The sequence below is a fragment of the Odocoileus virginianus genome, chromosome 7 (genome assembly GCF_023699985.2).
Source record: "Odocoileus virginianus isolate 20LAN1187 ecotype Illinois chromosome 7, Ovbor_1.2, whole genome shotgun sequence".
NCBI classification, from domain to species: domain Eukaryota; kingdom Metazoa; phylum Chordata; class Mammalia; order Artiodactyla; family Cervidae; genus Odocoileus; species Odocoileus virginianus.
Window position 1 is genome coordinate 38,950,803 of NC_069680.1, and position 25,578 is coordinate 38,976,380.

The 25,578-nt window shown below is 35.2% G+C and overlaps 1 protein-coding gene across 6 annotated transcripts in view; it reads left to right on the plus strand.

Annotated features, from left to right (window-relative positions):
- Window positions 1-25,578, plus strand: part of PCDH15 (protocadherin related 15) — a 1,725,758-nt gene that overhangs the window by 1,527,243 nt on the left and 172,937 nt on the right. For all 6 annotated transcript variants that reach the window (XM_070470562.1, XM_070470566.1, XM_070470561.1 and 3 more), the window contains one exon: window positions 24,083-24,223. In XM_070470562.1, the coding sequence (XP_070326663.1) occupies window positions 24,083-24,223 (141 nt within the window). The remainder of the gene's footprint in view (window positions 1-24,082; window positions 24,224-25,578) is intronic.

Here is a 25,578-nt window from a genome sequence, read left to right on the forward strand (position 1 = left end):
CTCTTAAGTAACTTTAATTCAAAATAATCAACATGCCCAAGTGACATATTTTGGGCAAAGTGCCCTGAACCCTCTCCTAAGCAAATACAGCATCTTAAAATACTTATATTTCTAAGAAATTTTCATTAGCACAGAATTCAAGATAGTGTTAAGTTTCCTGACATTAATGATGAGATTCTAAAAGTAGGCCTGCTGCTCACCTATGTGGGACAGACCTCAAAGTCTTAGTGCGGGTGGCAAAATCCTTACTTCACTTTTGTCACGTGTGACTTTCAGTCACTGTGCTGATGTGAAAGAAGCTGTCTTGTTCTGTTGTCTATTTTCTAAATAAGTCATATTACTTATATAAAGTATTTACATAGAAAGAAGTTCTCCTTTTCACTTCCTAAAACCTGTTTATGGAAATTTACCAGACTCAACTGCCATAGTAAAGAAGTTCTTGGGCGTGTATTCCCAATAGTATTTTTTTAACTTTTAATATCTAATGCTGTCTTTTCAGTAGATGAAAGATGGATGCCACTTGTCCAACTGGAATACTGAGCATGTATCTTTCAGTTAGCAAATATATTATTTTATGAGACTTGTTTTTGATCCTGGAGACACTTTCAGCTATTGGCATGACTAGTATTCAGCATTGAATTTTCCATCATTGCTACAAATGGTGTTCCTTAAATTAGCATAGTTACAATTTGGCTGTATCTACAACAATCTGAAATAAAAGATAATTCCATGAATTTTTTTAGAAAATATCGATAAAAATTATACATCTTTCAAAATGCTATGATTGATTTTCACTTTTATTATTTTATATCAGTGCCATAAATACAGAATAAGTATTTTTTGGATGAACTTGCCAAGTATTTCTATTCTGTTAGTATTATAAATATTTATTCATTAAAAGAAGATAGTTTCAGTTTCATATCTGTCTGGGCTCTTAAGTCAGTTTCACTACTTAGGACTGTGATTAGCTATAGGTAACACTATGTTTATTTAATGATCTCTCTTCCAAACAAGAGGGTAAGGTCCTTGAGGGCAAGAATCAAAACTTAATCCAATTTGTTTTTTCCCACAGCTAACCATGTTTGGTACTTAGTAGAAACATTTGTTGAATAAATAATCAGTTATTTCTATGCTCTTCACAATTGACAAAATGTGCCAGATCTTCAGAAATTTAGTTATTTCTGAACCTGGACAAATTTCTTCTTGTCTCCAGGCCCAAGTATGGCCATTTGAGGTCTGTGAGAATTAAATGAAGAAAGGCAAATATAATGCTTAGTGCTGCTTCTGCCCTCTCATATAAGTAGGTATCGTTACAATTCTGCAACGATAATTTGCGTCTCTAGAGGTTGGCAACATGCTTTTCAAGGCATCATGTTTCTTGTGAATGAAATGAGAATCACCCATTTTAAACTAGAAATAGCAACTGTAAAATCTTTTGAAGTATCAGATGGAGAAATGGGTAAGATCTTAAAGCCAGAGAGAGCATTGCTGCTGAATATAAATTAAGAATTATAAAATGCGTGTTGTGCAAGCCTAAAGTGATCCAGAGAGGAAAAAAAAGTCTTCTAGGAATTTTTTTCCCTTGAATTAAAATTGTTAGGACTTTTATTTTCTGTCTTGCTTTTGTGACAGCATTGACATCATGTAGTTCACCAGAGACGTGTATGGTGAATGACTGATCATTTTGGATATTAAAAATTGCTAACCTTTTCTTTCTGCTCGCCAGAGATTTCTCATTCCAAACTGTCACACCACAAAACTCAAAGTGTAGTGTTCATTTGCATATCTTTATTCTTTCTGAAGCTGTGGGCCAAACCACATGATACAAGAGTCTCTTTGTGGACAGGGTACATGTCTCACAGTATAGTGTCCTTCATTAGCAAGTGAACACAGAAAAATATGAATACATACATTTTGTTCATTTCCAAGAAGTTAGGAGGAGCCCACTGAGGAGCATCTTCTCATTGTTGTGTCAATTCTTTCCTTTTAATACATTTGAGGAATTTATAACATTCTTGTTTAAAGTAAATCAGTATTTAGATCATGTTTAATAGTAGTGATTTTGACAAACTTTCTTATTTGCATATAGTCATGTGAGAAATATTTATGTATTGAAGACTTCTTTTTTAGGTTTTGACATCAATATACAAAGTTAATATGCTTCATGTAAAACAGTCTTGTAGTTCTCAATAGTAACCGGCTTTAATCAGTGAGTGTTCTCACTACACTTTTATTTTTTCAGAAGGTATTTTTATAAAGGGATAATAATTGCATCTGTGAGGCAAATTCTTCCCTTCTGCTGAGATTTTGAGAGCCATATTATCCTTTCAGAGTTTAGACAAGCTACCTGAGAAATTATTTTTAAAGTGATTTCACAGGTGGCTTTAATATCCTTTTCAATCATTTGAGGACACTTTTGTTGATCTCTAGAGAGTAAAAAAGATGGTCAGGTCAGTTTTTCTTTTCTATGATGTGTGACTTAGAATGTCATCATGTCACCAAATAATGCCAGGTAATTATGGTGATCTTCTCCAAATGCTTAACCCTCCACATAATCATTCTGTTGCAATCTATTAGTAGAAATCATACAGTAAAATGAAAACAGCAACTGTCTTTATCCATGATTTGCTGCTTGCTGGCTTTGCGTGCAATAGTTAAAACTATTCACGGCTAGGAGTGTTATAAGATTGTATTTTTATCACCAGATAATATGGCTATTCTGTATCATTTTCCATTTATATCTCTACAGATCTGTTTGTCATCACTCACTACATACTGGTTGGTGCTGTTTTGCTCTATTGATTTAGGTTATTGCTAGCAATGTAGTGGAAACTCTGGTTTTAAAGATCAGTGCTTACTAACCACACTTGCTGACCCTGGAGCATGTCAGGGGAATGTACACAGCTCAGTGGGATTTTTTCCTTCACAGCAAAGCTGTAAGGGAAATAATCAAGAACTATTTTCACAATGCATGTCAGCTTGTGAAAATTGAGATGAGGTATCCTAACCTGAGTCCCTTTGGTCTCACATACTTAATTAGGAAAAAAACTCATACAATGAAACAGTTGGGACTTGATCTTTAGAATGACAATGGGTTATAATTAGATTTTAAGCTGTAAATGAATACAAAGGCAAAGGTTTATGAGACAGTTTATACATGATTAAAGTCTTGCTGTTGTTCTTCAGTCACTGTTTTGTCTGACACTTTGTGACCCCATAGACTGCAGCATGCAAGGCTTCCCTGTCCTTCACTATCTCCTGGAGTTTACTCAAACTCATGTCCATTGAGTCAAAGATGTCATCCAACTATCTCGTCCTCTGTTGCCCACTTGTCATCCTGCCCTCAATATTTTCCAGCATCAGAGTCTTTTTCAATGAGTCGGCTTTTGCATCAGGTGACCAAAGTGTTGGAGCTTCAGCATCAGTCCTTCCAATGCATATTCAGGATTGATTTCCTTTAGGATTGACTGGTTTGATCTCTTTGCAGTCCAAGGGACTCTGGAGTCTTCTCCCAGCACCACAGTTCAAAATAATCAATTCTTCAGCACTCAGCCTTCTTTATGGTCCAACTCTCACATCAGTACAATACTACAGGAAAAACCATAGCTTTGACTACATAGACTTAGCAAAATGATGTCTCCTTTTTTTTAATACTGTCTAGGTTTAATACTGCTATAGCTTTTCTTCCAAGGGGCAAGCATCTTTTAATTTTGTGGCTGCAGTCACCATCCACAGTGATTTTAGAGTCCAAGAAAATAAAATCTGCCACTGTTTCCGTTTTTTTCCCCATCTATGTGTCATGAAGTGATGGGACTGGTTGCCATGATCTTATTTTTTGAATGTTGTGTTTTAATCCAGCATTTTCATTTTCCTCTTTCACCCTCATCAAAAGGCTCTTTAGTTCCTCTTTGATTTCTCAGTAGAGTGGTATCATCTGCATATCCATTAATGTGTCCAGAAAAGACTTATCTAAGTGTGTTAAGACCTGTAATTTTCTTCTGCCGTGTGCATTTTAGTTTCTTTTTAAGAACAATTATATTCTTAACTTTACTTGAGGTCAATATTAGATTTAACTGCTTTGATTGCAAATATTTTTCTTCTAATTAAGAAACTGCCGTGCATACCAGGGCTAACAAGACATTTTTCTTTTGTTATAAGTAGTAATATCTATAAAAATTAAGGTTTTTTTAACCTGTACAAAAGTGTCATCTGTTTGTGTGTGTGTGTGTGTGTGTGTGTGTGTGAGAGAGAATAAACCTCAGGGGATTAGGATCCCAATACACTGCAACAAAGGAGGTTCCCAAGGGAATTGACTGAACTATATGAAGCTCTCATGATCCCCTGGGGTAAGAAATGGCAACCTATTCCAGTATTCTTGCTTGGAAAATTCCATGGACAGAGAAGCCTGGCAGGCTACAGTCTATGGGTTCACAGAGTTGGCAATGACTGTGGATGCGCGCGCGCGCACACACGCACACACACACACACACACCCCAAGTTCTCGAGCTCACATAAGTCTCCCTTATAACTTAAACAATGTGTTTTACTTTGAAGTACTTGCCAGAGGAAATGGGGAGAGATGCTCTGAAAGACTATCTTAACCTCTTATAATCTGAATTCTTGACTTTAATATCCTCAAAGCCATTCTGCTTTTATTTCCTTTCATTACCTACTTTACAATTCCTCCGCATCCTTGAATGTGTAAGCAGTAGCCCTACAGTCAAACATGCACCTGGCACAACATACTCTTCATAGTACTATTGAATCATCTGCTCAATGAGAAAACATTTATGGTGGACTTAACAAATAAGAATATCACAAGATAGAGCCATTACAGTGTTGCAGGAAGGGGGACCCCTTCCAGGGCCCAAAACTGGGTGCTTGTCCAACACTTGGAAATGAATTGTCCGAGGAGACACATGTGATGACAAAGCAAGAGACTTATTGGGAAAGGGCACCCGGGTGGAGAGCAGGAGGGTAAGGGAACCCAGGAGAACTGCTCTGCCAAGTGGCTGGCAGTCTCCAGTTTTATAGTGATGGGGTTAGTTTCCAGGTTGTCTTTAACTAATCATCCTGACTCTGAGTCCTTCCTGGTGATGCACACCTTGTTCAGCCTAGATGGATGCCAGCGAGGATTCTGGGAGGTGGTAGGACATGTGGTGTCTCTTTTTGACCTTTCCTGAACTCTTCCAGTTGGTGGTGGCTTATGAGTTCCATGTTCCTTACCAGAACCACCTGTCATAAAACAGCTCATGTAAATGAGCTGTTACTATGGTGTCTGGCCAGGGTGGGCGGTCTCAGTCAGTGTGCTTCCCCTAACAACAGTATGTAAAATAAATGCCAGAAACAGGAAGGTGGATGTGACCTGGTGTCCTGTGTTATGTAGTATTCATTGGATAAGATAATAAATGAAAACCAGGAGATAAATTAGCAACTATTGCTTTCATTTCATTATTAAAAAAAAAAAAAGGAGGACAATGGAAATTGAGAAAATAGAAATACTTAAAAGTCATTGAAATGAAAGAATTAATAGTGATTGGGCAGGAGGTTGAAGATCATAGACAGAATAAAAACACAATGAAAAGTGAATCAAGAGTTTTTAGCTGGAGTGATAAAGATATTCGTTATATTAGTCAATATAAATGAGGCAGAGAGAAAAGAAAACTATTTAAGATGGCAAATAATGAAATAGAACTAGGGCAGATTAAAGTGATTCAAAATAATTTCAAGATATCTAAATGCAGTCATCTACAGATAGAAATTGTCTGATTTCCTTCCCTGAGCACGGAAGCTGAGAGGACTGTCAGGACGTGGCTAGTGGAGGAGTCCTACTCACCACTAGTGGTGCAGTGGGTGCTATTACTCACCCAAGAATCATAGTGCCAGGGCCAGCAGGAGGCTCATCACTTTTCCAGAATTATAGGTTCATTAAGCTAAAGAAAGCACAGCACCTAGTGCTAAGAAGAGGCTGGAGGTAGATGGCAGGATAAGGCCAAGAATTCTTTGCACAGGTAAACAATACCATGAAGAGTCCTGAGGCAGATATCGGGTTGCTGCAGCTGCTTTGATCTGATGCCAGGATGGAACAGATAGAAAACAAGCAAGTACGAACACAGGGAAAAAATTATGGAAGAGGAGACACCTAAATAGAATTGGACGCCATGAGAGTAAATAAAATGTTTCAAGAGACAATGCTTAGTCCCATGAAAGAGAAACTTGGAAATAAATCCTCAGATTTTATTCCTACCCTTTTGAGGATGGGCTGGGAGCTGAAGTGTGGAAAGAATCAGAGGGGGAAAAACAAAAACAAAACAAAAAATTAAGAGGTAAAAGAGAAATCTGCCATTGATGTGGTGCCAATGACAAGAAGAAATTTTCAATGCAGAAAAGGAAATTAAATGGTAAAGAGTTTTGTTTTTGTTTGTTTTTGTTTTTCAGACAGGGCAAAGAAAATGCAGTCAAGCTAAGTGAAGGACCTTAGTTCTTTTGATTAGAAACTCATGAGTAACTTTCATGGTAAATTGGCCTCTCTCTCCTACAGCTTGCTCACATTTTAATTTGCATGTGTCTGAGTTACATTGGAGTGTGACATTTATATAGAGATCAATTTTTTCTGTTTGTTTTTGAGACTATCAAAAGTTTATTTTTATAGTTTATTTTTTGATATTTTTATAGTTATATAGTTTTATAGTTTATTTTTATATTTTTCTTTGAATTTCTTATGCACACTCTCCATAGAAATGATCTATGGAATTTATGTTATAGTTCCTGGACATACTTATAAATATTTATACATATTTATGTATTTAAGCCTATATATGATGTATGCCAAGTTTTTATACTCTGACTTAACCATTTTTAAGTTCTTCATTTTATTGCATCTCTTGGTTTACTCATATATGTCTTTAGCTTTTTTAGAAAGATATATGTTATGTGAGTTTTTCTAGGTATAAAATTATTTTGCTTATAGAAAGAACATACAACTTGACAAATTATTAGAATTTTGGGCTCAAAATTAAAAGACATTAGCTCCTTGGAAGAAAAACTATGATAAACCTAGGCAGCATATTAAAAAGCAGAGTCATTACTTTGCCAACAAAGATCCATATAGTCAAAGGTATGGTTTTTCCTGTAGTCATGTATGGATGTGAGTGAGGGAGTGAGTGAAAGTCGCTCAGCCATGTCCGACTCTTTGCAACCCCATGGATGTGAGCGTTGGACCATAAAGAAGGCTTCGCATCAAAAAATCAATGCTTTCGAACTGTGGTGTTGGAGAAGACTCTTGAGTCCCTTGAACTGCAAGGAGATCAAATCTGTCAATCCTAAAGAAAATCAACCCCAAATAGTCATTGGAAGGACTGATGCTGAAGCTGAAGCTCCAATACTTTGGCCACCTGATGTGAAGAACTGGCCCATTGGAAAAGACCCTGATGTTGGGAAAGGTTGAAAGCAGGAGGAGAAGGGGACGACAGAGGACAAGATGGTTGGATTGCATCACCAACTCAATGTACATGAGTTTAAGTGAGCTCTGGGAATTGTTGAAGGACAGGGAAGCCTGGCATGCTGCAGTCCATGGGGTCCCAAAGAGTTGGACACAACTGAGTGACTGAGCAGCAACAAAAACCATACATAGTCTTTTCTAATATTTTCTGATTTCTAACATTTTAGCAGTGTGTGGGTATATTAAAGTTTTAAACATTTTTTAAGGTTTTTTGTTTGTTTCTGTTTATGAGACTCTTGATTCCAGAGCTTAAAAATTTTTCGTTAGTATATATTTAGATATTCCTTGCCCTATATTGATTATTTCTGATATATGATAGCTGCTTTCAATCTGAAAACTTATGTACATAGTCCAAGAAAGATTTACATGACTTCAATATTATGGATTCTGGAGGAAGAACCCTCTGGTTGGTTTCAACTTCTGGAGCTACTTACTGTTCTTATGGTCCTGGACAGTTTGCTTAGTCACTCTGTCCCCTAGTTTTTACATTTATAAAATGAGATAGAAATAGTGTAACTGAGGCTTTATACACTTTTAACAGCAACTCTTCACTCCTCCCTTTCTCCAAGCAACCATAATTTTGTTCATTGCTTTTCCCAGCTTAACTATTTTGAATATCTCATCTATGTGGAATCATGTAGTATTGGTCATTCTGTGACTGGCTTATTTATCTTAGAGGAATATTGTGAGGGTTCATCCATGTTGTCACAAACTGCAGAACTTTATTCTTTTTTAAGGCTGCCTCATGTTCTATTGTATGTGTGTGCCACTTTTTCTTTATCCACTCATCCACTGATGAACAGTTAGGTTATTCCCTTTTCTTGGCTATTGAGAATAATGCTGCAATGAACATGGTAGTGGAAATATCTTTTCAAGATTCTGACTTCAGTTGTTTTTAGATTTGTACATAGAAGTGGGAGTTATCCTGTGAACTTCTACCATGACAGGATTTTATGAACATATAACAACAAGATTGGAATGTAAGAGCCTAATACTCAAAGAAAATAGAAAAATAAAATTATGCTGATGCTGATACTATTAGTCATGTCCAACTCTTTGCAACCCTATGGACTATAGCCCACCAGGCTCCCCTGTTCATGCAATTTTTGAGGCAAGAATATTGAAGGATACTAGAGTGAGTTGCCCCTCCCTCCTCTAACAGATGGTCTTTACAACCCAGGGATCAAACTTTCATCTCCTGTGTCTCCTGCACTGCAGATGATACAGTTAAAAAAAAAAAAAAATAGAAGACAAAAATGCATACAATAGCATCAACTAGGTTTTCCTATCAAAATATGCATAGTTAACAATACTAAAATATCACTAGTTCACCATTAAAAATTAGGATTTTATTAATGGGTTTTGATAAACTTAGGGATTGGCTGGCCGACCTTGACTTTGGGCTGATGATTGGGTTGGATTCCTGTCAATTTGACATGACATGCATCCCTCTTCAGGGATCCATGACTAAGTATGTCTGCTCTTCACACAGTGAGGGACGGGACCACAAGAGAACTTACCAAAGCACCTGGTCACAGGTAAAACTTCTTGTGTGTCACAGTAGCTCACATTCCACTGACCAAAGCAAGTCACATGGCCAAGCCTAAAGTCAATGGAGCAGAAAATAGTGCATATTACTGAGCAGTGATACCACAACAGTGTAGTTAAGACACTTACACTGGTTGATTTTGACAGAAAAACGAGGTAGAATCTAAGTGTGAATATGAAATGAGATAAAGAAATGAGATGTAAATATTACCAGTGGATCCATTAATAAAAATGTTTGATAAACTATGCATTATGTTAAACTTAAATCTTTATCCCTGTAGTCCAAACAAAAGAGATATTGTTCAATATGTGTGTGTATCCAGTATTATTTAAAGCTGTCACATGAGGTATTAAGGATTGAAATTGTAATGTTTTCTAGCCTTAGAATTGCAAACTTAAAGAGACAGCAATTAATCGAAAATCAATCAAGTATATAGAAATGACAAACTTAGAAAAGTTCTAAGAAATAAATCTTTAGGGTGCTGTAAAACCTAAATCATCAAGGAGAGTTCTGGAAGAAATGGTTCAGACCTGAGGTCTGAAAGATAATGAAGTGTTTCCAAGGCAAAGAACCATGGAAGAAAATTTATGCCCCAAAGCAGAAAAACAAAATATAGGTTTCAAAAAACAAAAAAGAGCAATTTTGTCAAGAGACTGGAGAGGTAAATTTGAGTCAGATCCTATGGAATCTGAAGGCATGAAAATAGTTCCAAGATTTCTTACATCATGATTAGAAAAGTGAGATGGTTTCAAAATAGAGGAAACAAGATCACAAATTACTAACTCTATCTTGAGTTTACCCCTGTTTTTATGTTCCTTTGGTTTTGCGAGTTGATTTTTATAAGGAAATTTGAATGTGTGCCCACTATTATCTTTAAAAAAATTATAAAGACTTACCTATATAAAGAAATTTTACAAAGTTTTTTTAAAAATTATTATTTGTTATTGATGTATTTAGGGATTTAATCTGTTTACCTTTGAAAAACATGTTTCCTAAAAGAGTTAGTTGTAAATAATCTGGTAGCAAACATTTCTTGGGATCTTTAATGACTCTGTTAAATACCATATCTTCAGGAACTGAATTATGCATAGACATTTACATTAGATCAGTGACATCTGGCATAAGGAATTTGCCTAAAATATTGTTGACTCACTATGTTGTCAAAACATAGTAATCACTCCAGGTGTTAAAAATCAGGGAAGGAGAGAGGGAAAAAGAAAAGCACATGATCTTTTCAGTGATTACATGGAGAGTTTGACCTGTAGTTTTTGTTAGTCTCTTTTAAAGATACCTTAGCAGGCAGTTAAGATTCACTTCACAACAACAACAAAAAGCCTAGCTTTCTATTGCTGCAAAAACAATATAAACCATTTTACAGTAATCCCTCATGGTAAATCATACTTGGGAGATTTTGTGAATTGCACTCTTACAAAATAAATCAGATTAGTTTCTTTCAAAGACACTGGCAAAAAGAACTTTGGAAATCACATCAGGGAGGAAAATCTTTATGTACTTGAAAACAAATTACTTAATATTTCTGTGTAATGATAATAATAGGTTTAATATTCCCTGGCATAATGTGATTGCTTTTATTATGAGAAAATTATGTGGATCTGAGTAAGTAATTGCTTGATAATTATGTATTTAAGAAAAATGACTAATTCAAGATATCCCCTGATATTGAGGACTTAATTAGTTCAGTCCATTATAGTCTTATTAAAATTCCTTATGTTTGCAAGTTTAGAACATGTTTTGTACAGATCTGCAATTACCTTCTGTAATAATTAATTACCTTCTTATGACCATAAAGTCAAGACATTATGTTTAGCACTTACTGAAAGAATGAAAACAAAAAAATAAAAATATATTGAGTGATAAAAGGAATTTATATCTTAAGGTTTTATTTTTTACATAAATTTATATTTATTTTATATATTAATTTTGTCAATCTGCATAAATACATTACTTTTTAATGTAAAAATTATAATGTAAGCATGATCACAACAGGATTTTTGTCTGTCATATTGCCATCATCTAGAAAAATTGCCTCATCAGAATATCACTGTAGCACCATATAACTATGTATGTACTGAATAAAATAACTATTTCAGTAGTGTAGTCCCATATTAATATTTATTGACTTCTACACATGTCAAATTTGTCAGATAAAATAGCATCACAAAGTTGGAAAGTCATACAATATTTAAATAAGTCACATACTATCTCAAATCATATTTGGAAAGAAGCCAATCAAACATGAGCAAACAAATCCATTCATTCATTCATTCATAGATGTCATAAATCAAGTCCTTCCTGAGGGCAATTAGGGTTGGCAGACATCCACAGAGTCCCTCAAAGCTATCGAATACTGTCACTAGTGTTGGCATCTGTGTGTAACTAGGAAAAATGACATTATACTGCAGTTTCTTCTTTAACTTATTTTCACATAAGAATAATAAAACCATTTCACTGGATTATTACCCAGATTTAATAAAGAATGAAAACACTTAGCCAATGCTAGTCACATAGATGTTAATATTTCCTCCTCCTCATCCTTGCTTTCAGGGTGATGCAGATATGCCTAACTTTGTCTCTGGCTTGATACAATGCTTACATACTCATCATGTGTAAACTTTCGGATGTCAGTATCTGGACTCATGAAGTAATTATGGTGTCACTAATGACACTGTAAAATTTGAGAATAACATTTTCATAAAACACCATGCTAATAGGGTGTTTACAATCCCCACAAAAAAATGTATACATATTTTAAGTTTCTTACCCCAAATTAGCAAGGTATTTTGCTTAAATAGACATCATTAATTTATATCACTTCAGAACAATACATGCCTACTTTTATCTTTTGGAGTTTAAGATAAAATGTCCAAGATCTTGACACATAAATTTTAGTTTGTCATTTTAACACTCAAATTACCTGACAGATTGGACTCCACATATAACACAATCACTCAGTTCAGTTCAGTTCAGTTGCTCAGTCATATCCGACTCTTTGCGACCCCATGAATCACAGCATACCAGGCCTCCCTGTCCATCACCAACTCCCAGAGTTTACTCAAACTCATGTCCATTGAGTCGGTGATGCCATCCAGTCATCTCATCCTCTGTCGTCCCCTTCTCCTCTTGCCCCCAATCCCTCCCAGCATCAGGGTCTTTTCCAATAAGTCATTGCCAGTTTATAAATCAAAATACATTTTAAGGTACATGAGGAACCTACACAGTGAAGTATAAAATCCACATGATTATAAACCTGAAGGTCTGTGCTCCAGTTCTAGAACCTTCATTTGGTAATGCTTATGTTTCTCTTTTGTAGCTCTTATCAGAAACATTAGTAAATAAATTATATCTATCTACATACCTTTTGTCTCCCCCATCTGACTGAACATAAGTCCCATGAGTACAAAAGCCTGTCTGTCTCTCTCATTATTGGTCTATGATCATGAGAGATGGATGTGAGTAGTTATGGGTAAGTATCTATGAACAGATACTGGTGGGTCTTAAACTAAAAACTTGCCAACAATTTAGCCACATGCTGAGATAAGTAAATTCCTAGAGGTCCTCTAAACCATATAGAAAATTACCCATGTAGCTATGATTCTTGCAATTACCCATAGTATACTCAGAAATATCAATCTTGTTCAACATTAGTTTGAGTGTGTAACTCTGATTTAGCACATTGTTTAGTATAGCTGGTGTAAGAGAATGTCTATATTCTATTAATATATATCGCATGAGTATTAATTTATTAGGAAAATCCAGAGGATTGTGTCTTTATTTTAAAGGATTGATACAACAACAGACTGTATTAGATATAATTAGAGGAAGTAACACAGAATAGGACAGAGGCTGAGAAGTAAGATTGAAGTTTTTCTGGAACTTTCTTGCTTTTTCTATGATCCAATGTATGGTGGCAATTTAACCTCTCATTCCTCTGCCTTTTCTAAATCCAACTTGTATATCTGGAGGTTCTTGGTTTGGTCACTAAGTCACCTCCAACTTTTTGTGACCCCATGGACTGCAGCACATCAAGCTTCCCTCTCCATTACTACCTCGCAGAGTATGCTCGAACTCATGTCCATTGAGTTGGTGATGTCAACAAACCATCTCATTCTCTGTCACCCCCTCCTCCTGATCTCAATCTTTCCCAGCATCAGAATCTTTTCCAGTGAGTTGGCTCTTTGCATCAGGTGGCCAAAGTATTGGAGTTTCAGCTTTAGCTTCAGTTCTTCCAATGAATATTCAGAGTTGATTTTCTTTAGGATTGACAGGTTTGATCTCCTCACTGTCCAAGAGACTCTCAAGAGTCTTTGCCAGCACCACAACTTGAAAGCATCAATTCTTTGGTGCTCAGCCTTCTTTATGGTCCAATTCTCACATCCATACAAAACTAGAAAAAATATAGATTTGACTATATGGACATTTGTCGGCAAAGTGATGTCTCTGATTTTTAATACCCTGCTAGGTTTTTCATAGATTTTCTTCCAAGGAGCAAAGTGTCTGTTAATTTCATGGCTGTAGTCAACCATCCACAGTGATTCTGGAGTCAAAGAAAATAAAATCCGCCATTGTTTCCACTTTCTCCGGATCTATTTGCCATGAAGTAATGGAACCAGATGCCAAGATCTTGGCTTTTTGAATGCTGGTTTTAAGCTATCTTTTTAACTGTCTCTTTCACTGTCATAAGAGGCTCTTCAGTTCCTCTTCACTTTCTGTCATTAGAGTGGTATCATCTGTTATTTTAGTCTTGATTCCTACTTGTGAGTCATTTTGCATGATGTACTCTGCATAGAAGTTAAATAATAAGGGTGACAGTATACATTCTTGATGTACTTGTTTCCCAGTTTTGAACCAGTCCATTTTTCCATGTGTGGTTCTAACTGTTGCTTCTTGACCTGCATACAGGTTTCTCAGGAGTCAGGTAAGATGGTCTGGCATTTCCATCTCTTTAAGAATTTTCAACAGTTTGCTATGATCCACACAGTCAAAGGCTTCAGCATAGTCAAAGAGACAGAAATAGCTGCTTTTCTGGAATTTCCTTGCTTTCTCTATGATACAACAGATGTTGGCAATTTTATTTCTGGTTCCTCTGCCTTTTCTAAACCCAGCTTGTACATCTGGAATTTCTCGATTCATGTACTGCTAAAGCCTAGCTTGATGGATTTTGAGCATTATCTTGCTAGCATGTGAAATGAGTGCAATCGTGCAATAGTTTGAGCATTCTTTGGCATTTCCTTTCTTTGGAATTAGAATGAATACTCAATCTTTTCCAGTCATGTGGCCACTGCTGAGTTTCCCAAATTTAGTGACATATTGAATGCAATATTTTAATAGCATCATCTTTTAGGATTTGAAATAACTCATCTGGAATTCCTTCACCTCCTCTAACTTTGTTCATAGTAATGCTTCCTAAGCCACACTTGAATTTCCTCATCTAGCTCTAGGTGAATGACTATACATACCTTCATGGTTATACAGGTCATTAAGATCCTTTTGTGTAATTCTTCCATGTATTCTTGCCACTTCTTCTTAATCTAGTATACTTCTGTTAGGTCTTTACCATTTCTATCCTGTATTGTGTTAAATACTTTTTATCTAATGGCAAATAAAAAGTCCTTTGGGATTTGTTCTAAACTGCAGTTGATTTCTGTCATCTCCCTGATGCCAAGTTAAGGTTTTCAGCACTTGAATGATTAAGTTCCCAGTCATATCATGATCCTTATTTTGAACATTTTATTTAGGCATATGTATCTCTCTAAAAGTGAGTTTCATTCATTTGAAAATTCAATAGAAGTATCAAAGGATATTTTGGTGAACAGAGTTGGGATTAAGAGGGATTGCTGTGCTAGCACTTCATTCAGTTCAGTTCAGTGGCTCAGTCATGTCCGACTCTTTGCGACCCCGTGGACTGCTACACATCAGGCCTCCCTGTCCATGACCAACTCCCAGAGTTTACTCAAACTCATGTCCATTGAGTCAGTGATGTCATCCAGCCATCTCATCCTCTGTCATCCCCTTCTCCTCCCGCCTCCAATCTTTTCCAGCATCAGGGTCTTTTCCAATGAGTCAGTTCTTCACATCAGGTGGCCAAAGTATTGGAGTTTCAGCTTCAGCATCAGTCCTTCCAATGAATAGCCAGGACTGATCTCCTTCAGGATGGACTGATTGGATCTCTTTGCAGTTCAATGGACTCTCAAGAGTCTTACCCAACACCACAGTTCAAAAAAATCAATTCTTCAGGGCTCAGCTTTTTTTATAGTCCAACTCTCACATCCATACACAACTACTGGAAAAACCATAGCTATGACTAAATGAATATTTGTTGGCAAAGTAATGTCTCTGCTTTTTAATATGCTATCTAGGCTAGTCATAACTTTTTCCCAAGGAGCAAACATCTTTTAATTTCATGGCTGCAATCACCATCTGCAGTGATTTTGGAGCCCCCCAAAATATAAAAGTCTATCACTGTTTTCACTGTTTCCCCATCTATTTGCCATGAAGTGATGGAACCAGATGCCATAATCTTAGTTTTCTGAATGTTGAGCTTTAAGCCAACTTTTTCACTCTCCTCTTTCACTTTCATCAAGAGGCTCTTTAGTTCTTCTTTGCTTTCTGCCATAAGGGGGTGTCATTTGCATATCTGAGGTTATTGATATTTCTTCCAGCAATCTTAATTCCAGTTTGTGCTTCATCCAGCCCAGAGTTTCTCATGAGGTACTCTGCATAAAAATTAAATAAGCAGGGTGACAGTATACAGCCTTGACTTACTCCTTTCCCTGTTTGGAACCAGTTGGTTGTTCCATGTCCAGTTGTAACTGTTGCTTCCTGACCTGAATACAGATTTCTCAAGAGGCACCTCATTAGTCTTTAAAAATTATGGTTATCTGAAGTAATGCTTGCTCAGATAATGAGGTCTGCTGGATTTATAGAAATAGCTGTGAAGTTAAATGAAGAGGTTTAAAACAAGCTGTTCTGCTATGTTTCTTACGTGTCCTCAGTTTCCATTATTTTTTAAAGAAACTCATTGTATTTACCCTTCAGAGTGCTCCAAGAGGTATAATGATAGGAAACTCTATCTTTGTCACCACTGCCTGTTGAGAATCTTCACAGACAATCTCATCACTTTACTCTTAAATTAATGTTTATGTCTTGGTTAGTTCTGTCTAAATTTCTTGCCTTTATTAATGTCGTTTCAAAATGGCTGGATAAATATGGAAAAATTACAAAATTGCTTAAATAGTCTTATTTTCTATGTAATATTACATATACTATGAGATTATGCACTAATGTTTCATAGATTATGTTGTATCTTAGTGCCTCAGATGGTAAAGAATTTGCCCACAGTGTGAGAAACCTGGGTTCAATCCCTGGATTGGGAAGATTCCCTAAGAGAAGGAACTGGCTGACCACTCTAGTATTCTTAGAGCTTCCCTGGTGGCTCAGGTGGTAAAAATCTGCTTGCAATGGGGGAGGATCTGAGTTCGATCCTGGAGTTAGGAAGATCCCCAGGAGAAAGGAATGACTACTCACTCCAGTATGCTTGCTTGGAGAAGTCCATGGATAGAGGAGCCTTGTGAGTTATAGTCCATGGCATTGCAAAGAGTTTGACATGACAGAAAGACTAACACTTTCAAAGTCCATTTTATAGTCTCCTGGTAAATGACAAAACATGTCTTGAAACAGCAAAATATATTTCACTGCACGAGATTAAAATATCTGTACTCTAAGGATGTTACATAAATATATAGCTATTGAATTAAAAAATAAAATTAAATAGGTTCCACTAAGTGGATATCTTATGAGGGCTTCCCTCATATCCCAGTTGGTTAAAAAATCCACCTGCAATGCAGGAGACCCAGGTTCATTTCCTGGGTCAGGAAGATCTGCTGGAGAAGGGATAAGCTACCCACTCCAATACTCTTGGGCTTCCTTTATGGCTCAGCTGGTAAAGAATCTGCCCGCAATGTGGGAGACCTGAGTTCAATCCCTGGGTTGGGAAGATCTCCTGGAGAAAGGAAAGGCTACCCATTCCAGTATTCTGGCCTGGAGAATTCCATGGACTGTATAGCCCATGGGGTATCAAAGAGTCAGATAAAAGTGAGCAACTTTCACTTTCGAGTGACTATCTAAGACTTTTGTTTCTTGATGGTGACCTAAACAATGATAATTCATCTTATACACTTGAACCCACAATTTGAGTATGTTTCCTAAACAACTATGGCAGGTTAAAAGAGCACAGAGAAAAGCATAGCACTAAAAATTTTAAAGATTAAGATTTCTTTTGTGAAAATATAGCACTTTCTTCAATATTGAAGGTCCAATAATACCTCTCTTATTATAGTTATAAATACATACATGTAAAAATAAAGTATAATTTACATACTATGTTATCATAAACCAAAATAGAAAACAATGATGAAGAATATTTATTTCAATTTAAGTGTGTTTTAATAGATTCATTTACTTTAAAAAATAATAAATATGATTAACTAATGTATTCAACTGAAAGAAATATCAACTTATTGGAAATATGTAAGAGTAAAGAAAGATCACTCTATTTCTAGTGCAATTTAAAATAAAGGAATAAATATTTGGTAAATTTTTATTGCATAAACGGTAATTTGAATGTTTATATCTCATTATCTCATAGCTATAAAAATGTGTAACTCCTAAGCTCAATGGGCTATTTTAAAAAATATAATTAGTGAATTTTGTACAATACTATACTGTGCTATGTATTAAATTTTAATATGATCAGGTATTAAATAATATGTAATAATTGAAATGATAAATATTAAAAAGCAGAGACATTACTTTGCCAGCAAGTTCCATATAGTCAGAACTATGGTTTTTCCAGTAGTCATGTTTGGATGTGATAATTGAACCATAAAAAAACTGAGTGCCAAAGAACTGATGCTTTTGGACTGTGGTGTTGGTGAAGACTCTTGAGAGTCCCTTGGGCTGCAAGGAGATCAAACCAGTCAATCCTAGAGGAAATCAGTCCTGAATATTCATTGGAAGGACAATGCTGAAGTTTCAATACTTTGGCCACCTGCTGCGAATAATGACATATTGGAAAAGACCCTGATGCTGGGAAAGATTGAAGGCAGGAGGAGAAGGGGATGACAGGGCATGAGATGGTTCGATGGCATCACCGACTCAATGGACTTGAATTTGAGCCAGCTCCAGGAGTTGGTGATGGACAGGGAAGCCTGGAAGTGCTGCAGTCCATGGGGTCACAAAGTATTGGACACGACTGAGTGACTGAATTGAACTGAACCAAATGATAAAAATTTTTAGTGACAAAGTTTATAATGATCTTTTTTTTAGTTGTTTTGTACTTCTGAATTGCACATTACTAAGACTAATGCCACGTGCTGTGCTTAGTCACTCAGTCATATCTGATTCTTTGTGACCCCATCAACTGTAACTCACCAGGCTCCTCTGTCTATGGGGATTCTCCAGGCAAGAATACTGGAGTAAGTTGCCATGCCGTTCTCCAGGGGATCTTCCCAGCCCAGGGATCAAACCCAGATCTGAGCCACCAGGGAAGCCCAAGACTACTAGAATGGGTAGCATGTGCTTTCTTCAGGGGATCTTCCCAACCCAGGAATCAAAACAGGGACTCCTGTATTGCAGGTAGGTCCTTTAACAGTTGAGCAACCAGGAAATCCCTGATTAAAGCCATAATAGTTTTAATTTTTATTAATTTCTAAAAAAACAATGCATTTGACCTGATTCGAAGTAAATACTCCTGGGGCAATGCTAGGCAAGTTCGCTGAAGCTGTTCCTCAAGCCAATTACATTTACTTATTACAAAATTTAATTATTTAACTATAAAAGCAAGGCTTTTTTTTTTAATATTTCATATTAGTTTTATTCTTAAATATAGAAGAGAGCCATTCATTAGCTTAAAAAGTTTGTGTGGAAATAGTTCTAGCTAGTAATTATAGTTTGTTGCAACCAAACTACCTGTTAACATTTATTCTCTAAGTAGTTTAAAAAATATGACACCCAGACTATATAATCATGTTATATATTCACAAAAGGAAATACTGGCCTGTATCAGCAAGATCTTATTTTCTGTGATGAGTTCAGGGACAGGCTTCACTAAAAAGAAAAAAATTCTCTAACACATTTTTATAATTAGTAGAATTGAAAACTTAACCTTAAAAGGGTGACTGTAGATTGAATATTTTTTGTCTTATCTCCCTTCTTGTCTAATTAAAAAATTAATTAGTTAATTTTAATTGGAAGCTAATTACATTGCAATATTGTGGTGGGTTTTGCCATACATTTACATGAATCAGCCGTGGGTGTACATGTGTCTCCCATCCTGAAAACCCCCTCCCACCTTCCTCCCCATCCCATCCCTCAGGGTCATCCCAGTGCACTGTCCCTGAGCACCCTGTCTCATGCATTGAACCTGGACTGGCGATCTATTTCACATATGGTACTATACATGTTTCAATGCTATTATCTCAAATCATCCCACCCTCGCCTTCTCCACAGAGTTCAAAAGTCTGTTCTTTATCTCTGTGTCTCTTTAGCTGTCTCACATATAGGGTCATCATTACCATTTTTCTAAATTCCATATATATGCATTAATACACTGTATTGATGTTTTTCTTTCTGAGTTACTTCACTCTGTATAATTGACTCCAGTTTCATCTCCCTCACTATAACTGATTCAAATGCATTCTTTTTAATAGCTGAGTAATATTCCATTGTGTATATATACCACAGCTTTCTTATCCATTAGTCTGCTGATGGACATCTAGGTTGCTCCCATGTCCTAGCTATTGTAAACAGTGCTGTGATGAACATTGGGGTACATGTGTCTCTTTCAATTCTGGTTTCCTCAGTGTGTATGCCCAGAAGTTGGATTGCTGGGTCGTAAGGCAGCTCTCTTTCCAGTTTTTTAAGGAATCTCCACACCATTTTCAATAGTGACTGTAACAGTTTGCATTCCCACCAACAGTGTAAGAGGGTTCTCTTTTCTCTGCACCCTCAGTAGCATTTATTGTTAGTAGACTTTTTGATAGCAGTCATTCAGACCGGTGTGAGATGGTACCTCATTGTGGTTTTGATTTGCACTTCTCTGAGAATGAGTGATGGTTAAGCATCTTTTCATGTGTTTGTTAGCCATCTGTGTGTCTTCTTTAAATACATGTCTGTTTAGTTCTTTGGCCCATTTTTTGATTAGGTCATTTATTTTTCTGGAATTGAGTTGCAGGAACTGTTTGTATATTTTTGAGATTAATTCTTTGTCAGGTGCTTCATTTGCTATTATCTTCTCCCATTCTGAGGGCAGTCTTTTCACCTTGCTTATAGTTTCCTTCATTGTGCAAAAGGTTTTAAGTTTAATTAGGTCCATTTGTTTATTTTTGCTATTATTTTCATTACACTGGGAGGTAGGTTGTAGAGGATCCTGTGGTGATTTATGTCAGAGAGTTTTGCCTATGTTTTCCTCTAGGAGTTTTGTCGTTTCTGGTCTTACATTTAGATCTTTAACCCATTTTGAGTTTATTTTTGTGTATGGTGTTAGAAAGTGTTCTATTTTCATTCTTTTACAAGTGGTTGACCAGTTTTCCCAGCACCACTTGTTAAAGAGATTGTCTTTTCTCCATTGTATATTCTTGCATTCTTTGTCAAAGATGAGGTGTCCATAGGTGTGTGGATTTGTCTCTGGGCTTTCTATTTTGTTCCATTGATCTATATTTCTGTCTTTGTGCCAGTACCATACTATCTTGATGACTATAGCTTTGTAGTATAGCCTGAAGTCAGGCAGGTTGATTCCTCCAGTTCCATTCTTCTTTCTCAAGATTCCTTTGGCTGTTTGAGGGTTTTTGTATTTCCATACAAATTGTGAAGCTATTTGTTTTAGTTCTCTGAAAAATACCATTGGTAACTTGATAGGGATTGAATTGAATATATAGATTGCTTTGGCTAATATACTCATTTCACTACATTGATTCTTCCAATCCATGAACATGGTATATTTCTTCATCTATCAGTGTCATCTTTGATTTCTTTCATCAGTGTTTTATAGTTTTCTATGTACAGGTTTTTTGTTTCTTCAGGTAGCTTTATTTCTAAGTATTTTGTTATTTTCATTGCAACAGTGAATGTAATTGTTTCCTTAATTTCTCTTTCCTTTTTCTCATTGTTAGTGTATAGGAATGCAAGGGATTTCTCTGTGTTAATTTTATACCCTGCAACTTTACTATGTTTGTTAATTAACTCTAGTAATTTTCTGGTGATTTTTTTAGGGTTTTCTATGTAGAGGATCATGCAATCTGCAAACAGTGATAGTTTTACTTCTTCTTTTCCAGTCTGGGTTCCTTTTATTTCTTTTTCTTCTCTAATTGTTGTGGCTAACACTTCCAAAACTATGTTGAATAGTAGTGGTGAGAGTGGGCACCCTTGTCTCCTTCCTGACTTTATGGGAAATGTTTTAAATTTTTCACCATTGAGGATAATGTTTGCTGTGGGTTTATCATATATGGCTTTTATTATGTTGAGGTATGTTCCTTCTATGCCTGACTTCTGGAAGGTTTTTATCATATATGGATGTTTAACTTTATCAAAGGCTTTTTCTGCATCTATTGAGATAATCATATGGTTTTTACAGAATCCAACAACATATTAAAAAGATCATACATCATGACCAAGTGGGCCTTATCCCAGGGATATAAGGAGTCTTCAATATTGGCAAATCAATCTATGTGATACTCTACATTAACAAATTGAAACAAGGCTATTATTTTAAAATATATATATTTTAGAAGGAAAATTAGGAAGAGAGGGAAGGAAACAGAGGAAAAGGAGAGGAAAGAGAAAATAGAGTGAAGAAGAGAAGAAGGTTGTGAGAAGAGAGGAAGGGAGAAAATGGAAGAAAGAGAAAAAAACTTTTGAATATATTCAAAGAACATCTAAATCATTTTAGATGTTTAGTTGTATTATGTCTTATGAAATGAAATGTGGTCCCTTGATAACAGGGTGACGGAAGAAACAATTAAAATGTCTTTTATGGGCTTAAAATGTCATCTTAGGGCCACATTTTCTTTATGTGATAGTAATCTGTGACAAATCAGAATTCAAACCTACTGATATGGCTAATATATAACATATATGTTCTACATACAACCTTGTTTGTAGCAATCCTCCAGGAAGATTGTAAGATATTCTGGATAGCAAAATATTGTAGACATCTTCAGGATAACACTCTGTAACACTAAAAGTTGTTTGGTTTAAGTTTGTTTGTTTGTTTGTTTGTTTTATCTGTTTAAGCTATAAATTCCAAATGTATCACTAATACCTTGGCATTATTAGACAGATGCCAAGTATAACTGACATATTTTACGTTTCTTGATAACTGAGTCATGATAGTCCAAAGAATCGCAATACTATAGACTGAATGGATATTGATGTTAGTAGAAGCTGAAAATTTGTTTTTGAAATGGTTTTTGCTGTAATTTTTCTCTAGGAACAAAAGTGCCAAAAATTAAATTTAGGATTATTAACAAATGGGAGGTATGTAAATCATGGACTAGAAGTTATACAGGACTTGAGTGGGGGTTGAGAAGATAAAAGTGCCTGTCACAGAGCCTTGGGACACTCTAAGAAGAGTGGGGACAAGCAGAATCTGAGATGGAGTCACCAGATAGGAAGAACGAAAAACAAAAGAGTGAACAGAGTTGCATCAGGTGTTCAAGGAGGTAGTGATAAACCAAGATGGCATGAATGAAAGTATTGGACTTACAGCTAGTAATTAGGGGATTATACAAGTTCTGTAGGCTGACATATTTGCCCTGTAACCTCAATGTGACTCAGGAATCAACATGAGCAATACATTCTGTTCAAGGATAGTCATGAAGAAGGTCAACAATATAGAGAACAATGTTCTCAGAACCATCATCCCACAAGCCTCATTAACCAAATGAGCCTATGAGGTAACATTGGTGCTACACCCTTATATCACATCAGGATAATTCTGAATAGAGGTGTTATTCTCTAAAGAGTTTTGTGATATAACATAGTGTTTGTTAAGGTTTGAAATCAAACTTGACCACATATTAGCTCTGAGTCTGAGGTGTTTATTTTACTTCTAGGACTGATGAGATTTACTGGCTGTAAGCACTTAGAAAAAGTAGAGTGCCCACCCCATTATAATTAAAAGTAAAGCCAGTCTTAATTCTAATATAAGTGATGACATTCAATGTATTTTTGACTGTTCTAGTTACAGACTCTTTTTCAAAATTATCAAATGTTAGGTTTTCTTTACAAATAAATTTTTTTGTTTGCTATTCCAACTTATCTTGATACATGTCTGGGACATTTCAGCATTGTTAAATACCATATAAGCTTCAGGTTCATTTAAAAAATGTTTTGTAGACTATATATGTAAAAATTTTAGTGTGATTCTCACACTAGTAATAAGCTTCCAACAGATATTAACTATCATTATTTTACTATTATTACTATCATCATTGTAGTAATGTTATCCTAAACGATTGTTGTGAGAATTGATTTATGAAAATAACCTTGCCTAGTAAACAGCATAGAACAGATGGCAAATAATGTTTCTTTTACTTTCATACCCACTTGTCCGGTTTACCTTAATCCTTCACACTTTATCTTCTCTGAGCATCACAGAGTTCTAACAAGGAAAATAATTTATAATGATCTCAGATGATGAAATATTAAAGAGAAACAATGTTCAAGGAAGAATGTGAAGTTCATATAATTAGAGAAATATGGAGGGAAGACATCCAAGGAAACCTTTGATTTATTCTTTTGCATAAATAATTTTAGATAACATGTAATAAAGACACTTCTCTGATTCAGATTGTTATTCTAAAGAAATAAAAGTTCTGCTACATTTTAAACCTGAAAATATGAAAAGCTAAAATATCATTTTTTATTTCTAAATGACTATTAATTTTACAAATCAGTTTTGCATTATCACTACATTTTGTCTTCATTTTGTGAGATAATATATAATTTTATTTTAGGGATTACCTGCAAGCCGTGTGAGGTATAGGGTAGATGATGTCCAATTTCCCTATCCTGCAAGTATTTTTGATGTAGAAGAAGTTTCTGGAAGAGTAATAACTCGAGTTAATCTTAATGAAGAACCTACAACAATTTTTAAGGTCAGTTCAGTGTTTTCTCTATAGTGTCTATTTGATATTTAACTTTTGTTTTAGAGTTTGGTTTAACAAACAACCATACACTTTCCCATTTTTCTCCTTTTTAATATTTTAAAGTTACAAAACAGTACATTTTTACTGCATAGGCACTTAGAAATTACAGTTAAAAAGAAAAAAATGTTTGATATTTCTCTTCTTGGAAATTAAAATTTACCATTTTATCTCTATCTTTGTGATAAAATTCCCTGCAAATGAAAGTATACAAAATTTTTAAAAATAGAATGACTGTATGATTTTATTATTCATAATACTTTTTAAAATTTAAGTATATGAATACTATTAATGATATTTAAATGGTGAGACAATATTCTATTGTATGAATATATATTGTTTTTACTTTTTTTGTCCAATAACTTGTTGTTGGATAATTAGTCTGTTTCAAATTTTTGTTACAACAATATTTACTGTTGCAAAACTCCTTGTTCAGATATAATTTTCCACTTGATATTTCTTTTCCTCAAGATCAGTACCTAGAGGCAATTGTTGGTTCAAGTTTATGTCTTCTTGATACATTATAATTTTAGAAAATTTGAAATAATATTACCCTTCCCTATTATCAGAAATAACCCATTATATTAAATATTTGACTATTTCCATTCTCTGTAGTTACTAGAAAAATTTTGTCTCTGAGAATAAAGCCTTTGACCATGCATTGGGGAAATACTTTCATCAGTTAACCTTGTGAATATCAGTGAGCACTGTCTCACTGGAGATAATTTTATCTCCATTTTAAATAATTATTATGTTTATAAGTATTAACCTGAAGGCAAATTGTGACTCTCAGGATGACCCTTGATTGTGGTTCTATGATCTAGTTTGATTTAGTTTAGTCACCTGCAGTATCCAACGTTATATACATTCTAGAGAAATACATAGCTTTGAACTTTAATATTTCTTAAACTTAAGTTCTTCTTGACATAATACAGTTAGTCAAAAAAAATGATTTATTATAAAAACTATCTTAGTAATAAATAATATACAGATATTAATCTTAAGACTAAAACTTTTTCTTTAGTTCACATCATTTGAGCATTCTTTATTCTACCATAGGAACTTGGTTTTATATAATTAATTGTTTTTAAGAGAGTGTTAAACTATGAAGTGTTAAGCTATGAAGATTTCCAATTTTATCCTCCAAAGTGAAGTATTTCTTCTGTATAATCTTGCAGACAGTTGATTCACTGGAAAAAATTAATTTCTTTTTATAAGCAAGCTAATTAGCTTTTCACTGTCGATGAGACTGAACTTAATACTTTTAAAATGTGTTCAAACTTATAAAGGTTTCATGTTTTTACTGT